Raw genomic sequence first — 18,008 nt, 5'->3', positions numbered from 1 at the left:
TTGGTGTTTTTCTTGAGACAGGGTTTCTCTGTGTAGTTTTGGTGCCTGTCCTGGAACTCGCTCTGTAGCCCAGGCTGGCCTGGAACTCACAGAGATCCGCCTGCCTCTGCCTCCTAAGTGCTGGGATTAAAGGCATGCGCCACCACCGCCAGGCAGCACTTTTTGAGACAGGGTTCCTCTGTGTAGCCCAGGCTGTCCTGGAACTCGCTCTGTAGACCAGGCTGGCCTCGACCGCATAGAGATCTGCCTGCCTCTGCCTCCCAAGTGCTTAGATTAAAGGCATGTACTGCCACTGCCTGGCCACTGTGAGCATTTTTAAATGCACAGAATATATGTATATGTAATCTTTGAACCTCTAATTCTGTTTTGGAGAGTATTTTCTAAGAATTGATCAGAAATTTAGACAAATGTTTAAGAATAATTTCTGCTCAGCAAGTGACAAAAGAGGGTAAGTTATGTGTGATTATGATCTCAATATTGTTATAATAGTAGTAAAATCTGGAGATAACTTATTAAAGTAATAATACTAGATACTTAAGAATGTGGGTAGTGGTGGTGCAGGCCTTTAATCCCAGCACTCGGGAGGCAGAGGCAGGTGAACCTCTTTAGTTGAGGGCAGCCTGGTCTACAGAGCAAGTTCCAGGACAGCCAGGGCTGTTACACAGAGAAACCCTATATCAGAAAAAGTTTTTTAAAAAAAGGAAAAAATGTGGATAGTAATTTTTCTATATATACTTTTCTGTACTTACAGAATGGGCATACTTAATTTTCGAATTTGAAAAAATATTAGAAAACAAAATATTCACATACTACTTAGAACAGAGGTGCCATGGTATACAGTAATTTTAGATTTTTTTCATTTTGGAAATATTTTTCAAGTTGTACAATAAAATGGAAAGTATAAGTTAGATATTCACTTTATTCATGCTGTCTGATTTTGAAAGTCATTTTGGCCTAGTTTCTTTAATCTCAAAAGGACATAAAACCTAAGAGTCAAAGGAAAAAAGCTTCTCTTTAGACCCTTTCCTAGCTCTTTAAATATTTATTCCTGAGCTGGGCAGTGGTGGCACATTCCTTTAATCCCTGCACCCAAGAGGCAGAGACAGGTGGATATTTGTGAGTTCCAGGCCAGCCTGGTCTACAGAGTGAGTTCCTGGACAGCCAGAGCTGCACAGAGAAACTCTGTCTCAAAAAACTAAAAAAAACAAAACCAAAACAAAAAACTTACTACTGAAGAATTTCTTTGCCAAAATTGCAAAACTGTGATGAGAAAGGATGACTAATGTTGGGGTGTTAATACAAGAACATTAATAGAATATGTAATAGAAATGTCACAGCAATACATAATCTGACCTGTACTTCTCTAGTAATGAAAGGAAGTTTTATGTAAAATGTAATATTAATAATTGGTTATATAAGAACATGAATGCTGGTAGTGATGGTGATAGGATATGACCTTTTTTTAATGTGAAGTTATTTTTGCTAGCAAGAGAAAGATTTATTGTTCTTTAAATGATTACATTCTTTTTTGTTTCTATACCCATCCCACTGTATTCATTTATCACTTTGAGATGGTAATCACATTCAAATTGGTAATCATAACTGTAATTTTTTTCATAGCTGGAAGCCAACATGTGATGTTTTTCATAAACATGAAGATTATATGCAAGATCAACTCACTGTTTACCAAGAAAACAATGAAAAAGACAAGTACAGTATATATGTATATATATGTATATATAGAGAGAGTATATTAAGTCCCAGTTCCATGAGTTAGTTTTATCAGGGCATGCTGTGTAAGAATGGTAATTGAAAAATGTAGCAAGTTTGTATTCTGAGAGAATTTTAAGTAAACAGATGCTGTAGGTCTGTTTGTTTATTGTAAATCTTCATTTAACTTCATGTGTGTTCAGATATAAACTATTTCTCATCAGCAGCTATTGTAGCAGAATTGTTCAATGATCCTTATAGGAAACCATGTAAAGGAATACTTACATGTAAAACTAGCTCATGAAAATTTGGGGGTATTGACTTTAATCCCTGCACCCAGGAGGCGGAGGCAGGTGTGTATATCTGTGAGTTCAAGGCCAGCCTGGTCTACAGAGTGAGTTCCTGGACAGCCAGAGCTACACAGAGAAACCCTGTCTTTGATGTATTCATCATGGCATGTAAACACGTGTGTCATACCTTGCTCTCATTTGCTTCCTTCTCTCACTACTCTCCCCTAACACTCCCTCCCCACCTCAAGCTGATGTCCACCGTTCCACTAGGTATGCCCTCTCCTGCTTTCTTAAAACATTACTATTTCCTACCTCTTAAGACCTCTTCCTTTTCTTCACCTCTTCCTCCCTTTTCTAGTTTTGTTAGTCTCACACACACACACACACACACACACACCTATATATAGAAACACATACAGATTAAACCTAGGTTCTATGTATAAAAAACCTGTAATCCTTTCTTTTCAGAGATGAGCCCTAAAAGAGGTAGGGATGAAAGTTACAGATTTGGAGTTACTGTCATTAGAAATCATGTCTGGAGCAAAACCAGGAGCATGATGGTTTAAATGAGAATGGCTCCACGGGCTAATATGTTTGAATATTTAGTGGACTGTTTGGGAATGATTGAGAGCTGTGGCCTTGTTGGAGGAGGTGTGTCACTAGGGGTAGGCTTTGAGATTTCAAAAGCCCATGCCGTTCCTTATTCTCTCTCTCTCTCTCTCTCTCTCTCTCTCTCTCTCTCTCTCTCTCTCTCTCATCTCTATCTCTATGTCTATGTCTATGTCTATGTCTATGTCTATGTCTATGTCTATGTCTATGTCTATCTCTATCTCTATCTCTATCTCTATCTCTCTCTCTGCTGGCTGCTCCCATGATGGTCCTCTACTCTAACCCTCTGGAACTCTCATTCCACTATAAACTCTTCTAGAAATTGCCTTGGTTATGTTGCATATTCACAGCAATAGAAAAGTAACTAAGACAAGAAAGAAGCTAGAGTATACCATCTGAAGGTAGAAAATGGAAAAGGAAAAGGAGACTGTTAGGCTATTCTTTATAGATGATGCTTTATTCCCCAAAGAATTTGTAATGATTTATATAACAATACATGGCTTTTAAAATCAAGGCTTCTTCAGGCAGTGGTGGCGCATGCCTTTAATCCCAGCACTCGGGAGGCAAAGGCAGGTGGATGTCTGTGAGTTCAAGGCCAGCCTGGGCTACAGAGTGAGTTCCAGGAAAGGCGCAAAGCTACACAGAGAAACCCTGTCTCAAACCCCTCCCCCCCCCAAAAAAAAAAAAATCAAGGCTTCAGGGAATAAGAATTGTTGTTAGTTGTTTCTTACTTTGGCTCTTTTGCTCCTTGCTCTTTTGGGGTGCCTGCCACCCAACTCCCAAATAAATACACATGGAGGCTTATTCTTAGTTATAAATGCCCAGTCTTAGCTTGGCTTATTTGTAGCCAGCTTTTCTTAAATTATCCTGTCTACCTTTTGCCTCTAGGTTTTTATCTTTCTCTATTTCTGTATATCATTCTTCTTACTCCGTGGCTTGCTGTGTAGCTGGGTGGCTGGCCCCTGGTATCCTCTTCCTTCTTCTCTTGCTTCTTGATCTTCTCTCTTTTTCTCCTTCTAGTCATTCTCTCTGCCTGCCAGCTCTGCCTATCTTTTCTCCTGCCTTGCTATTGGCCATTCATCTTTTTATTAGACCAATCAGGTGTTTTAGACAGACAGAGTTACACAGCTTTACAGAGTTAAACAAATGCAACATAAAAGAATGCAGCACATCTTTGCGTCATTAAACCCATGTTCCACAGCATAAACAAATATAACACACTTTAAAATAATAGTCTACAACAAAGAATAATGTAGGAAACCTTTGACTGAGTTAGAAATTCACACAGGTGGTCCTACATATATTACTGAGTATAGGTGCAGATTAGACTTTGAAATTACTAACAGTCAAGGCATTATAGAAATGTCATCAGGTTGGGACTCAGACTATTCATTTAAAAAGCAGTTCATTTGCCTAAGATGAGTAGATTTTCCTGAAGCTTCAAGGAAATTTCTTTCCTGGGTCTTCAAAAGAAGGAAATGGAGAATGGAGTGATTAGAATTATGTGTGTGTGCTTGTATCATTTAAATGTAATTCATGGTCATTTAAGATATATAAAAGAGATTTATTTATTTAATGTGTGTGATTTTTTTTTGCCTGCATGTATGTCTGTGCACTGCAAGTGTATCTGGTGTATCTGGAGGCCAAAAGAGGGGGTCAGATCACTTGGAGTTGGAATTACAGAGAATTATGAAGTGCCATGTGAGTCCTGGGGATTGAACCTGGATTCTTTGGAAGAACAGCTAGTGCTCTTAACTGCTAAGCCATCACTCTGGCCCCCATTATATATACATATAGTGTATACATATATGTATGTACATATATATATATATATAATTTTTAAAGAAAAATGTTTCAAAGAGAAGCTAAAGCAAATCAATCCAAATATGTGTCTTTTTAAAATAGTGTTTATTCTAGATAACCTTTCAAGCTTAACAGAGGTACTTAAGCGAACAGTTGTTTGTTTTCTAAACCAGCCATATAGATAATTTGAATTGATGACTCAATATCAGACATTTTAAAAAAGAAATGAAATAATGCACCAGCCATTTTGCCTTCGTTTTCCACTTCACTTTCCAGATATGATTTCACTATGTACCCTCAACTAGCTTTCAACTTGTTCTATAGCCCACACTTGCTTCAAAATTTAAATTCTCTAGTCTCACTCTACCTGTTGCTTACTTCTAATCTATTCCTGCCTAAGGCATTCATGAAAACGAGTATTGCTCCTAATAGGTGAGATAATAACTCTTCTTGGATCATCACTTAGGGAAGTTATGTGGTGTGCCGGAATTGCAATATGGAGTATGTGAGAAGTATGTTAGATCATAAATATATGTTGTGAACAAGATGGATGTTTGCTAATTTCATACAGTATGTTAGCTTTCTTAAAGGTATTTATTTGCTTATACTATTTTCCCTAGTTACTCCAAGTGATAAGTGATTAATTAGCAAATACTCTGAGTTTGAAAAAGAGCTTATTTAGGGGTTCAACTCCCATATCTTGTTAAAGAGGACAGAGTTTAGTAATAGGGTCTTCTGGACATGGCAGAGCTGCCACAGTTATGAACAACATCTGTGGTTGCCTGCACACCATCAAGACAGTCAACATTCTAGCATGGAATGGGAAGGAGGTTCATGAGCCCCAACCACAACTGAGGAGTTACGGAGAATTGATGACTTTGGTGTGTATAGAGAGTCAGTTTTAAGTGTGTGGCTTCTGGTAGGTGGACCATGCTCTAGTGGATGGCCCCACACCCAGAAATATATGGACAGTACAAATTAGAGTTGATGGGTTAATAATTAACAAAAAGAAGACCCAACATTGGGGGTAGTGGGAAGGTAGGGATGGATCTGATGAAAATGCATTGCATGAATTCTCAAACAATGTCGTCATTAAAGTGATGAGAATGGATGATAATTGAAGGGGACTAAGGAGTGCATGAATAGCTCAGGTAATAAAACAGAGGTATGGTGGGAGAGTTAGAGAGTTTGAAAGACAGACTATTCAAGGAAGTAAAGATTAGTAAATAATTGCCATTTATGCTTAATGGAATAGACTTGAATAAATGATATTTGCTAAGTTTGTAAATTTCTACATAATTTCTTTTAATTTTAACAGAAAAATGTACCATGGTTATATATGTCAGTATGAAAATGTTTTGAAACAATACCAACAAAAATACTCAGAAACACGTTTTTCATGTAAATATTATGAGAAGAAAAGAGAACATGAAGAAATTCAAAACAGAGTGTTGGCATGTACTGAACAACTAAAAAAGAATGAAACTATTCTTATGGAACTTCTAGGTATTGACAATTTATTATATACTGCTCTAGTTACAGCATGTTTACAATGGAAAGAGTATAATCATTCTCAATTGAAAATTTGTTTTACAGTTCCTGCTCCATTCCCATCACTTACTAAATGGACATTACACATGTATCCACAACAGATTTCACTTATAATATTATTAGATAAGTATAATTTCTGTTTTTAATTGTTAATATGTTTTCCTGTTGAGAATCTCAATGATTTGCTTTTCAGTTTAAGTCAGATTTTAAAGATCACTTTAAAAGTCTCCAAGGGTTAGTTTCCATATATGCCCATGTGATCAAAAGCAAGTAACTTAAGAGAAAATAAAATGGTATGTGCATCTGTCTTTAAAGTGACAACCAAATGAAGAATTTTATCTTTCTCTGTCTTTTAAGAAGTTCCTAATAGCCGGGCGGTGGTGGCGCACGCCTTTAATCCCAGCACTCGGGAGGCAGAGGCAGGCGGATCTCTGTGAGTTCGAGGCCAGCCTGGGCTACCAAGTGAGTTCCAGGAAAAGGCGCAAAGCTACACAGAGAAACTCTGTCTCAAAAAAAAAAAAAAAAAAAAACCAAAAAAAAAAGAAGTTCCAAATAAATTGATTATTAATTACTCTTTAGAAGAGAAGGTAGTAAGAAAGTGAGTTATAATCATTCATTTTGAAGTGTATTGGGTACCTGTCTTGTGCTGGGAAATGCTGCAATTACAGACCTCTCTTGGAAAGAACTCGAGTTTAGTATGGGAAATAGATCATAAATAAATCTGATAAGGACCACTATAATAGATAGTTAAGTAATTTTAAATAGTATAAGTGTCACCTGTTTGTCAGAGAGATCTTCCCTAATTATGAACTTAAAACTTTAATCTTCTTTAAACCTTTAGAATCTTTTATATGCTTTCTTATCGGATTAGAATTCTACTGTTTGTGCCGTCTTCATCCATGCATTCTGTTTTGTTCCCATTCCAAAACTGTTGTTTTAATGCCTCTACTCCTTGCTTTCTCCATGTTTTGGTTTTCAACTTTTTTTAGTTTTTTATTTGCTGTGCAGTAAATTCTCCGTGCGAAGGGTCAGAGATTAGTAGGTGATTTAAGACACAACCAGAGTTTAAAGGGTTGGCTATAACTTGGGATGGCATGCAAAGTTTGAATGACAAAGAGAGATGGATGGAGGTAGAAAGAATTGAAAGTTAGGGTTTAAGTATTTATATGTACAATTTTAAATAGACACTTTTAGTAATAACACGATAGAACATTCACTTGAAGTTTTGTTTGTAGCATACAAATGATGTACGTTATAAGGCAAGATAGGAAAGGACTAAAAAAGGTTTCCTAAGAGTTTTATTCATGGTTAATTATTCTAATCAGTTCTTAGTTCTCCTAAATGGATTGTACAGTAACTTAAGAAATTATATTATTTAGTAACCTCACAAGATGTCTGTTAATAACTGAGAAATACTCTATAAATATAAACTATTTCAAGCAGGAAGCCCAGGTGGGAGCTCTTTTCAGTTATACAGGATACATTGATGAACATTTGGATAAAGAAAAGGGAAATTGAGTGTATTTTTAATGTTGATTTTGGAATAAATAAGTGATAGAAACTTAAGTTTGTAGTTGAATTGATTATGTTTTATTAGTTATGCCAAATGACACAATGGACTTGCATAGAAAAAGATCAGAATTCTACCTTATAAAAATACTTTATTGAAAGAAAAAGTCCCAATGAGTATTCTCAATAGAATGTTAATTTTAAGTTCATTAATATACTATAGGTAAACTATTTATATTAGCATTATGTCTTTTCAGTTACCAATTATCAATATTACTTTTGTAGAAAATAAATGTCAATAGTATATATTCATTATATAATAAATGTAAAATTTATTTCGTGCCTGTTCCTTAACATAAAAAGAGTTAATTTGAGATATAAAACACAAGACATTCTTAAATGTGCCAACAATTTTACCAAGAGATCACTTGAATTGGAAAAAGAAGCAGATGACATGGAAATAGAAATTAATTCTTTAAATAAGGTATATACATATATATTATATTTTAATACATCGTTAATGTATAAATATGATGGTAATGTTAGTCTACAGTCTTAAAAGAGCTATTTTTAAGACAGCTTAAATATGGAGAGAGGCCAATTTATGTGCCTTAGTGAAGCCAAAATGTATTTCAGATTTTGAATATATTTAACTCTTAGTTTTGGGGAATAGTTTGGATTTTCTTTGAGGTACGAGGAAAGACAAAGAAGGAACAGGATGTAACTTAGTCATAAGAATTGATTTCGATAAAGGGTCAAACCTAGGCACCAGGGCTTGTTAGGCAACTGTATTACCGGGTGCGCCCTCAGCCAGAATTTAAAGAACAACTGTGTCTTTGAAAGAGGGAACAAAATAGTAAATAGTTTAGGGATTTGGAAAGACTTACAACTATAGTTTATAATATTTAGAGAGCTAGGATAAAAATAGTTTAGTTTTTAAGATTTTTCTAGAATACATTTTAGTATCATCCCTTGAGTTGTGAGTTTTCTTAATTAATTTAGATTTATTTATTTTATTTGTATGAGTGGGTTTTTTTCTACATATATGTACACTACATGCATGCCTGGTGCCTGTGGAGGTGAAAAAAGGCATCAGATTCCCTAGAACTGGAGTATGCGTGGTTGTGAGCCATCATATAAATGCTGGGAACTGAACCTGGGTCCCCTGTAAGAGCTGCAGGTGTTCTTAACTATTAGCCCTCTCTCCAACCATGGCATAGCAGTTTTCACTAATACTACCAAAAATACAAATTTGAGGTTCTAGAAAAAAAACGATATTAGTTAAGAAAAGTATATATGTCTGACTGTTCTGAACGATATCTCTCTCTGTCTCTGTCTCTCTCTATCTCTCTGTCTGTCTCTGTCTCTCTGTCTGTCTGTCTCTGCCTCTGTCTCTCTGTCTCTGTGTGTGTGTGTGTGTGTGTGTGTGTGTGTGTGTGTGTGTGTGCATACATAGAGGCCAGAGGTCAATATTGGGTATTTTCCTCAAATCCTCTCCACCTGAAACCGAAGTACATCCGTTTGGCTTGACTGACTGGCCAGTGAGCTTGAGAGATCCGACTGTCTTCACCTCTCCAGTACTGGGATTACAGGCTCACACCCTTATACCTAGCTTGTATGTGGGTGCAAGTGTGAGCCGACATGAAGTTAATTATTTTGTTTATCTCATTTTTCTTTTTAGCAGATTGCAAGACTTTTTGAAAGAAAGAATTTTTCAGAAGCTCTAGAAGAAAAGAATAAAAATACAGAAAAGAGAAAAGAATTTAAAGAAAGGTATAGGTAAACTTTAAAAATGAATTTAATGTGAATAGATATTCTGCAGCTAAAATTTTGAGTCTGTATCTGATAAAATTTTATGCAAGCTATTTTTCTATTAATTTTATTAAAATATTATTATTTAAATGTTATGAACTAATATCCTTAGTTGTTGTTTAAGAAGACCAAAGATATCATACAACAAGAAATAGGGTAAGAGCAGCTCATCTGTTCCTTTTGTTGTTGTTATTTGAGACAGGGTTTCTCTATGTAACAGCTCTGGCTATCCTGGGATTTGCTTTGTAGATCAGACTGGCCTCGAACTCACAGAGATCCACCTGCCTCTGCCTCCCTAATTCATCTATTCTATAACTTGTCAGTGTTCAAAAAATGTATCCAGTTCCTGTGGTAGGACGCAAGAGTTAAACAGTAGAGAAACACTGTTTTTACCCTTTTTTTTTCACTTGACTATTCACCAGCGTGACTAGTTCTTCCTTTACCTCAGTGAAGGAAGTGAAGATTAGACCCCACATTCTTCTGAGTCTGTAGTGTTGTATATTTTCACTGATACTTGTGGAGATGATACAAGGCATCAGGGAGGCATTAAAGACACCTTGATTTTACCTGTTACTGTAGGAGGGGAAAATATGTGAACTACTGTCGCTGTTTCTGATCAACTTTCTTCTTTTTGGCTTCTGCATATAACCTATTTTTACTCCTCAGACTTTATTATTTATCCCCAACATACTCCCCCCGCCCCCCCCCCCCCGAGTTAATTTCCCTGATCCTACTTTGGAACTGTTTTATTGATGCCTTCACTCCTACATATTACTTCCTGAGAGTTTGTCATTAATTTTGTGATGAAATTTATTGGGAAATTTGCAAATATGTAGAATTTTATTTTATGGACACTTGAATATTATAAAAATGTGATCTATTAAGAGGAACTGATATAACCACGTAGCCGTTTTTACTCAGTATATGCTATTTTACTACTCATGTTTTTGCTTTCTATTGTTTCAGTTACTCATATCCAGTCATGATTTGAAAATATTAAATGGAAAATTCCAGAAATATTGAATACTATTCTGAATAGTATGATGAAGTCTCATGCCATTCTGTTCCTTTCCATATAAGATGCGAATCATGGCTTTGTCCAGGGAGTCCGTGTTAGCTACACTACCTGCTTGTTGGTTGTTTAGTATCCTTCTTAGTTATCAGATCAATGTGGTGATATCCTAGCATTTATGCCCAGAGTCACCCTTATTTTTAAAATGGCTCCTGCATATAAGAGTAGCAATGCTGGCAATTGTGATATGTCGGAGAGAGGCTGTAAAGTGGTTTTTTTTAAGTGATAACTTTCAACTTAAGGAAAGAAAACAAGAATACACTTTGCTTGTTAAGATTTATGATACCAAATTTATCTGTGAAACTCTGAAGAAGGAAGAAATAAATACTACTATTACTCTCATACCTTAATGCAGAAGTTATAGCTACAGTGTGTAATGATTTCTTAGTTAAGATGGAAAAGACATTGAGTATGTGTATGTATGTTTTTATGTATAGGAAAAGGTATAATATATGTAGACTTTGGTACTAGCTGTGGTTTAGGCAGCCATTGAAGGCTGGGGTCACAGAGTGTATCTTCTCTTCAGAAAAGGAGAATAATGTATTTTTGATAGTGTTTTATACTCATTTGATTCAGAAAAAAACTCAGTGAAGTTATTCTTACAGTAAAAAGATTAAAAGACACATTTATGACTATAACATTTTATTGCTTTAATAATTTCTGTATTTATGATAGTTGATTTGTTTCTAAATAAATCTTTTTAAAATTTGAAGTACTCTGAAATCTAAAACATGTTATTTATAGTGAAAGTGTATAAAATAGTTTTGATCTTCTTTAAAATGATTGTGTTTAAAAGGAAGAGTATAGTATACTGAGAAGAGCATTGGACTTAATCAGACAATACTGGCACTCCCTATTACCAAGTCATTTAATACTAGTGATAAAGTCTGTTAAATGCTCTGCAGACCTAGTATCATGATCTGCAAAAGTGAAGAGTTTTAACTGTGTAGTTCCTAAATATCTTTTCTGGGTTTAAATTTAATTTTTACTTAGCTAATAGTAAATGTCAACTCTTCTCTTCAGAATTTTTGAAAAAGATGAGCATGTATTGAACAGATCCTCTCAAAGTAGCCAGTTACTACCACCTTGTGAGTCTCAGAAATTTGTAAGACGAATAAAGATGCATTCTTCAGAACCAAGAGTTACAGGTACAGAATTTATCATTCAGAAACCTCGTTTTTTCTTGACAGCGAGGAAATAACATTATTTTAGTTATCACTTGGTGTAAGCAGTGATAAACAATACTGAAGACCTGTAGGCCTGGGAAAGTTCCATTTTAAGTCTTCTGAGTGCAAACAGGATATGACTTGTACACATAGCTTTTCTTTTTCATTTTTGAGAAAGAAATCATTTGTGTAATGTTTTTTTCCAAGTGTCATAGTCTGGTAGCAGGAATGTCAGAAGAGGATGACCAGCTCTACAGTAAAGGGATAGCTGTTGTGATCTAGTGCTAGTCGCTGAAATGTTGAAGTCAGGCTTCATTCAAGGGTCTGCGGAGTAATCACATTGTATTACTTTGACTACACTGTTTTAATTTTTTCTTCATTAATGTCACTACTCTGCCTTTAGTAATCAATTTTAAGAGAATAGTTTTGTCACATGTCCATTTTGTCATTTCACATTCATGATTATTGTAATAACTAGTATGTAGAAGTGAATGAAAGGTTTGAAGTAATTTCATATTTTAAGCTAAATACTCTTATAAACTTGATTTGCCAAAGTATAAATTGTGATTAAACGTTAGAGAGATGAGGGCTGGGGCTGGGTATGTAGTTCAGTGGCAGAGTGTGAGCTTAGCATATAGGAGGCAATGAGTTTGAGATCATGATTGGTTTTGTCTTCAGAATTAATTTGAAGTAATATATTTAATCTAGATAAAAAAGAAGAAAATTCAGTCAGTCAGTCAAAGTTTGCTAGTAGTGATTTGAGACAAGAAAATGACTCACAGGTATGCCTTTCTGTTTTTAATAGCATAAATGTTTACATTGAATGAGATAATAAATGTAGGTAGGATACAAGGATGTATGTGTGTGCTTGTGTATACATGCATGTACAAAATAAGTTAGCCACTGCTATTACCTCATGGTCTAAAATGTTCAAGAGTTTCAGTACGGCATTCAATATAAACTTCCCCCTTGTGACTAAATATCATATAAAATATTTTTTAAAAATACCAGGCCTGATAGTTAGTAGACCAGAACTTTTGAGAAATATCTGCTAAACCCTTCGTTACAGTACTGATTGCACAGGCTGTACCAACAGCACTGTTTCATAGGGATTTCTGTCACTAAAAAAATATCAGAGACAGTTAACATTTTTTTCTTGGTTATTTTGAGACAGGGTTTCTCTGTGTAACAGCCCCTGCTATCCTGAAACTCTCTTTGTAGGTCAGGCTGGCCTTGAACTCATACAGATCTGACTGCCTCTACTTCCTAAGTGCTGGGATCAAAGTCGTGCACAACCAGGCCTGGTGACATGAATTTACAAAGAGAAAAAAATGTGACTCCTAGAGTGAAATAGGTTGTTGCTGTTGCTCTTGGTTGACTCCTGGAGCTTAAAGGTTCAAGACCCTGTTGCTGAAGACACCATGCATTTCCATACAGGACTTGGAAGGATTGAGCTGGGTCTGGCCTGGGTGTCTCCCTGCTGAAAACAAGTTCTCTTAGTATTCAAAGATGATATTTAAGCTGGCAACGGAGAAAAGCAAATAATATTCCTACCTAACAATAAGGCCTGTGAACCACAGCAGTGGGGTGTTTCTCACTCTCTGCTTTATTCCATTGAGACAAGGTCTCTCACTGAATCTGAAGCTTGATGGTTCAAATAAACTTAACTGGCCATTGAGCTCCTGGGACCTGCCTGTCTCATCCTCCCATGCCCAACTTTTATGTGAGTGCTGAGAATTCAAACCCAGGTCCTCCAAGTGCACTTACCAAAAGCCGTTTCCCTACTCCCCCCAAATACATACATACATACATACATACATACATACATACATACATACACACACACACACACATATATGGAGAGAAACAGAGAGAGAGATGGGGTCTTGAGATATAGTGTAGACTGGTCTCAAACTCAATTTTCTCTCTCTCTCTAGCGCACACACACACATACACACACACACACACACACACATACACACACACACACACACACACACACACACCACTTAACTAATTCTAAATAATTGGTTAATAATTGCTGTCTTGTCATAATGAAAGATAGAAGTCAAACAAAAAGAACCATTTCACTGTAGTGGTAGATAATTTTTAATTGCAACACTCAAAAGAAACAGAGGCAAACAGGTCTTTGTGAGTTTGAGGTCAGCCTGGTTTACATAGCAAGTCCTAGGGCAGCCAGGGCTACATAGTAAGACCCTGTCTCAGGAGGGAAAGAAAAAGAGCCCCTTCCTGGGAAAGCTAGGCCGCCAAGGGAAAAGAAATTTACATACTTTCAAATTATTTAGGGGAATTATAGAAGAAATCAAAATAGAATTTATAAGATTTAACAAAATACTTTAAAACATGAAACAGACTGGTTCTCAGAGCAAGATGTATATTAAAAACAAACATTAGAAAGTGAAAAAATTTAAATATCAAGTATTTCTACTTCAAAATGCTCACAATAAAGATTAGTGAACAGAAAAGCAAAAATTAGTGATATTAAAAGGTTGGGTTGATAAATCTGATCAAAGCTAACATACTTTAACTATCAATAAGATGCCAGCAGTTTAACCCTCCTCCCCCTAAAATAGTCAAGACAAAAGGAAAGATAAGTTTGTTTATCTTCTGGATAAACAGAAGATCATCCTAAATGTGGAAGATAATTTTTTAAAAATACTGAGAGAATGCTATGTAAGACTTTTTACCACTAAATTTAGGGTAAGATGGATATTTCTGTAAGGCAATATAAGTTATAAACAGGCTGAAAAGTAAATAAAGGAAAACACAGGTGTATAGTCTCCCAGGTGAACAAGTGCAATCTCTAATAGCGATTGTTATCCTTCTCCCTTATTCCTCTCAGCATGCAGACCTAGAATCGGGTTCTCAGGGGAACTCCAGCAAAGCTTTCAGGAGTGTGTCAGACTGCTCAGCCTTGGTGCTACTGACTTCTCCTTCTCCTCCCTCTTTTTTATTATTATTATTTGGTTTTTTGAGACAAGGTTCTCTGTGTAGCCTTGGCTGTCCTGGAACTCGCACTGTAGACCAGGCTGGCCTTGAACTCAAGAGATCTACCTGCCTCTGCCTCCTGAGTGGTGGGATTAAAGGCATACACCACCACGGCCCAGCTGAGAGAGATTTTTAAAGAACCATAAGAGGATCCTACAAAGACTGCCAGCCATCAAAAAAATTAATTCGCTTTTTGCTTACAAAGTAAAATGTGTTTCTTTGAAGCATAATTCACATCCATAAAATTTATTATTTAAAAGTTTGAGTTCAATGATTTTTAGCATACAGGTTGTACAACTGTCACCACTGATCCCAGAACATTTGTATCACCTCATAAATGTTTTTAAAAGGACATAGAAATGGAGTAGTCAATAAAGAAAACAATAATATTCTAATATTTAATTAATGAATATGGATAAATTTTAAAAGTCTACTTTAAGTGTGGAAAGCCCACAAATAGTTAGCATACTTGTCAAAAACATCAAATTATTTAAGAATCCTAAACCTTTTTGTTTCTCAGTATATATGCCTTTATGTTTCCTATGTAGTTATTTCAATTCATGTATGTAGTTGTAGATATTGATAATGGTGATGATTATGAGAATGAAATACTAATGTAATTAGAGGCCTCAATGTAGCTATGATACATGATTATTATTTATATAGGAAATCTAATGCTTAATTTTTTCTTTCAGATATTTAATTACTCTGATATGGATAGTAGTTCAAAATGTTCACATGTTACAGCTGTTAAAAATTCACAAGGTTTTATGCAATTCAGGTAATTTTTAAAAATAAGAAAATGCCCAAAGGGTTGGGGTATGGTTCAGTGCTAGTGTATTTGTCTGCTTTCAGTTCCTAGAACTGCCTCTCTCAAGGAAAAGAAACATTATAGTCTCTGAGGTAACTTGAAAATATTGACTCTGAAATAATAAAAATTATATTTGTTGCATTTTAGATTGAATCAATCAAATTACAGTCAATGGATTGAAAAAGGACATATAGGTATTTCCTGTTTATATTTTTCTTAAACAACAGAATTTGCCAGTTTTTATATTAAATAAATTATCTGAATGTTTTCGTCTCTGATTAATAGATACGTATGTGGTTTAAGAATATATTTTAGGCCAGGCGGTGGTGGTGCATGCCTTTAATCCTAGCACTTGGGAGGCAGAGCCAGGCGGATCTTTATGAGTTCAAGGCCAGCCTGGTCTACAGAGCGAGATCCAGGAAAGGCGCAAAGCTACACAGAGAAACCCTGTCTTGAAAAACCAATATAAATATATATATATTTTAGGGCTAGAGAGATGGCTCAGAGGTTAAAAGCACTGACTGTTCTTCCAGAGGTCCTAAGTTCAATTCCCAGCAACCACATGGTGGCTCACAACCATCTGTAATGAGATCTGGCGCCCTCTTTTGGCCTGCAGGCATATATGCAGACAGAACACTGTATACATAATACATCTTTTAAAAAATATATTTTAATCAGAAAATAAAATGGATACATTGCCTTGTAGAAAATTTGGAAAACAGAAAAATATAAAGGAAACAAAATATCACTAACCAGACATAACTGACATAATACATCCTGATGTATAGTCTTGTCTTTTTTTAATACACAGGTATATTTTGTTCTCTATCCCCCAAAATTTGAATTATACAATATATGTAATTTATATCCCATTTCCCTACTCAACAATATACAGTCTTTACAAACAAAAGATGACATGAGGTTATTCTTCATAACATTAATTTTATTTGTAATGACTACATACTATTCCATTGAATAGTGGATTTCAGCTATTCTCACACATTGAATATCTTCTTGTTTCCAGGTTTTTTTGCTACTGTAAATAATATCTTCTATATTTTATATTAATTTTTGCTGCTTTGGGCTGAACATCATAGAAAGGTCACAGGATATATATATATATATATATATATATATATATATATATATACAGTTTATTTCTCCAAGATCAACTTAACTGCTAGAACTGTAGCATACAATGGAGAGTATTTATCTTTTCCCAATATCTATATATGGGTGTATATGCATGGATGTGTAGTTACAAAAGTATACACGTATGATTATATGTTTGTATATTGTATACCTTATGCATGTACATATATATTTTAGTAACCTTTTTTTTTTTTTTTTTGGTTTTTCGAGACAGGGTTTCTCTGTGTAGCTTTGCGCCTTTCCTGGGACTCACTTGGTAGCCCAGGCTGGCCTCGAACTCACAGAGATCTGCCTGCCTCTGCCTCCCGGGTGCTGGGATTAAAGGCATGAGCCACCACCACCTGGCTTTTAGTAACCTATTAATGAGTAACACTATTCCCTGTATCATGCTTATATAGAAATCATCACTTTTTTACTTTTTTGAAGTTTTACAATGAGTCATTTTGACACTATACAATTTTGTCAATTGGGGGTGGAGAAATGGCTCGGTGGTTAAGAGGGGTACATCAGTTCTTCCAGAGGACTCAAGTTCAGTTCCTGGTACCCACAATGACAACTTAAAACCACCTGTAATTCCAGTTCCAGGGGATCGTTGGCCTCTTCTGGTTTCCTTAGGCTGGCACACATATGGCATACATTCACTTAGATACATACTCATAAATATAAATAAAAATAAATCTCTAAAATATTTGTAGATGCATATATTTTCTGAATAGTCATATTCTGTCAGCCTATTTTTCTCACTTCTCTTATATGGTTCAACTGAAACAACATGTGCATCCTAGACAGCTAAATACTCTCTTTGCTTTCTTTTAAGAGAAAAAAACCATTAGCCATTCCTGTGCTTGTGATCTGCTCCAGCTGTTTATAATCCTCTTCATAAGCTAAGCTGATTGCATTAGACAAGAAGGAATAGCTAATCCTTTAAGAACAATGCACCTTTGACAAAGAGATGTTGGGAAATATAGATATAATTGGCACAGTCCTACCTGTGTTAAGCATGTGTAATGAGGCTTCATACTCAAGAAGACATGTAATTATTTTAGAGAAAAAGACTCCCAACAGTCCCTAAACCTATAATTTGAGAAAATTAATATGTGGTAAAAGTAATAGTTGTGATTTAAATGCAAGAGGCAAAAGGTACAAAGCTTACAGAAGATAGGTAGATTCAATCGTGACTTCAAGAAAGGCATTTCCAATCGTTAAAGATTTATTTACCTTTTATTTTTAATTATGTATATGTGTGTGTCAGAGTGTAGATGTGTGCACATGAGTGCAGGTGCTCACAGAGGCCAGAAGAAGGTGTTGGATCCTCTGGAGCTATAGTTACAGGCAGTTGTGAGCTGCCCTGTACTGGGAACCAAATTCAAGTCCTCTGTAAGAGTAGTACTCACTCTTAACCACTAAGCCATCTTTCCAGTCTCAAGAAAAAGATTTCTTAAAGAATAATTAAGAGCTTAATTAATAAAGAACTGTTCATTTGTTACATTAAAATAAAAAACTGTTTATCCAAA

At 35.5% G+C, this 18,008-nt stretch overlaps 1 protein-coding gene across 4 annotated transcripts in view; it reads left to right on the top strand.

Annotated features, from left to right (window-relative positions):
* Positions 1-18,008, top strand: part of C14H14orf39 (chromosome 14 C14orf39 homolog) — a 34,597-nt gene that overhangs the window by 3,775 nt on the left and 12,814 nt on the right. For 3 of the 4 annotated variants that reach the window (XM_059279201.1, XM_059279197.1, XM_059279199.1), the window contains 9 exons: positions 1,621-1,710; positions 5,731-5,918; positions 6,009-6,051; positions 7,836-7,956; positions 9,154-9,245; positions 11,380-11,504; positions 12,231-12,304; positions 15,227-15,312; positions 15,490-15,536. In XM_059279201.1, the coding sequence (XP_059135184.1) occupies positions 1,664-1,710; positions 5,731-5,918; positions 6,009-6,051; positions 7,836-7,956; positions 9,154-9,245; positions 11,380-11,504; positions 12,231-12,304; positions 15,227-15,312; positions 15,490-15,536 (823 nt within the window). In that variant the 5' untranslated portion in view covers positions 1,621-1,663. The remainder of the gene's footprint in view (positions 1-1,620; positions 1,711-5,730; positions 5,919-6,008; positions 6,052-7,835; positions 7,957-9,153; positions 9,246-11,379; positions 11,505-12,230; positions 12,305-15,226; positions 15,313-15,489; positions 15,537-18,008) is intronic. The other variant, XM_059279198.1, reaches the window with a different exon arrangement.

This window comes from Peromyscus eremicus, chromosome 14 (assembly GCF_949786415.1).
Source record: "Peromyscus eremicus chromosome 14, PerEre_H2_v1, whole genome shotgun sequence".
NCBI classification, from domain to species: domain Eukaryota; kingdom Metazoa; phylum Chordata; class Mammalia; order Rodentia; family Cricetidae; genus Peromyscus; species Peromyscus eremicus.
The sequence above is the reverse complement of the archived record's forward strand: the minus strand, read 5'-3'. Positions and strand labels throughout refer to the sequence as shown.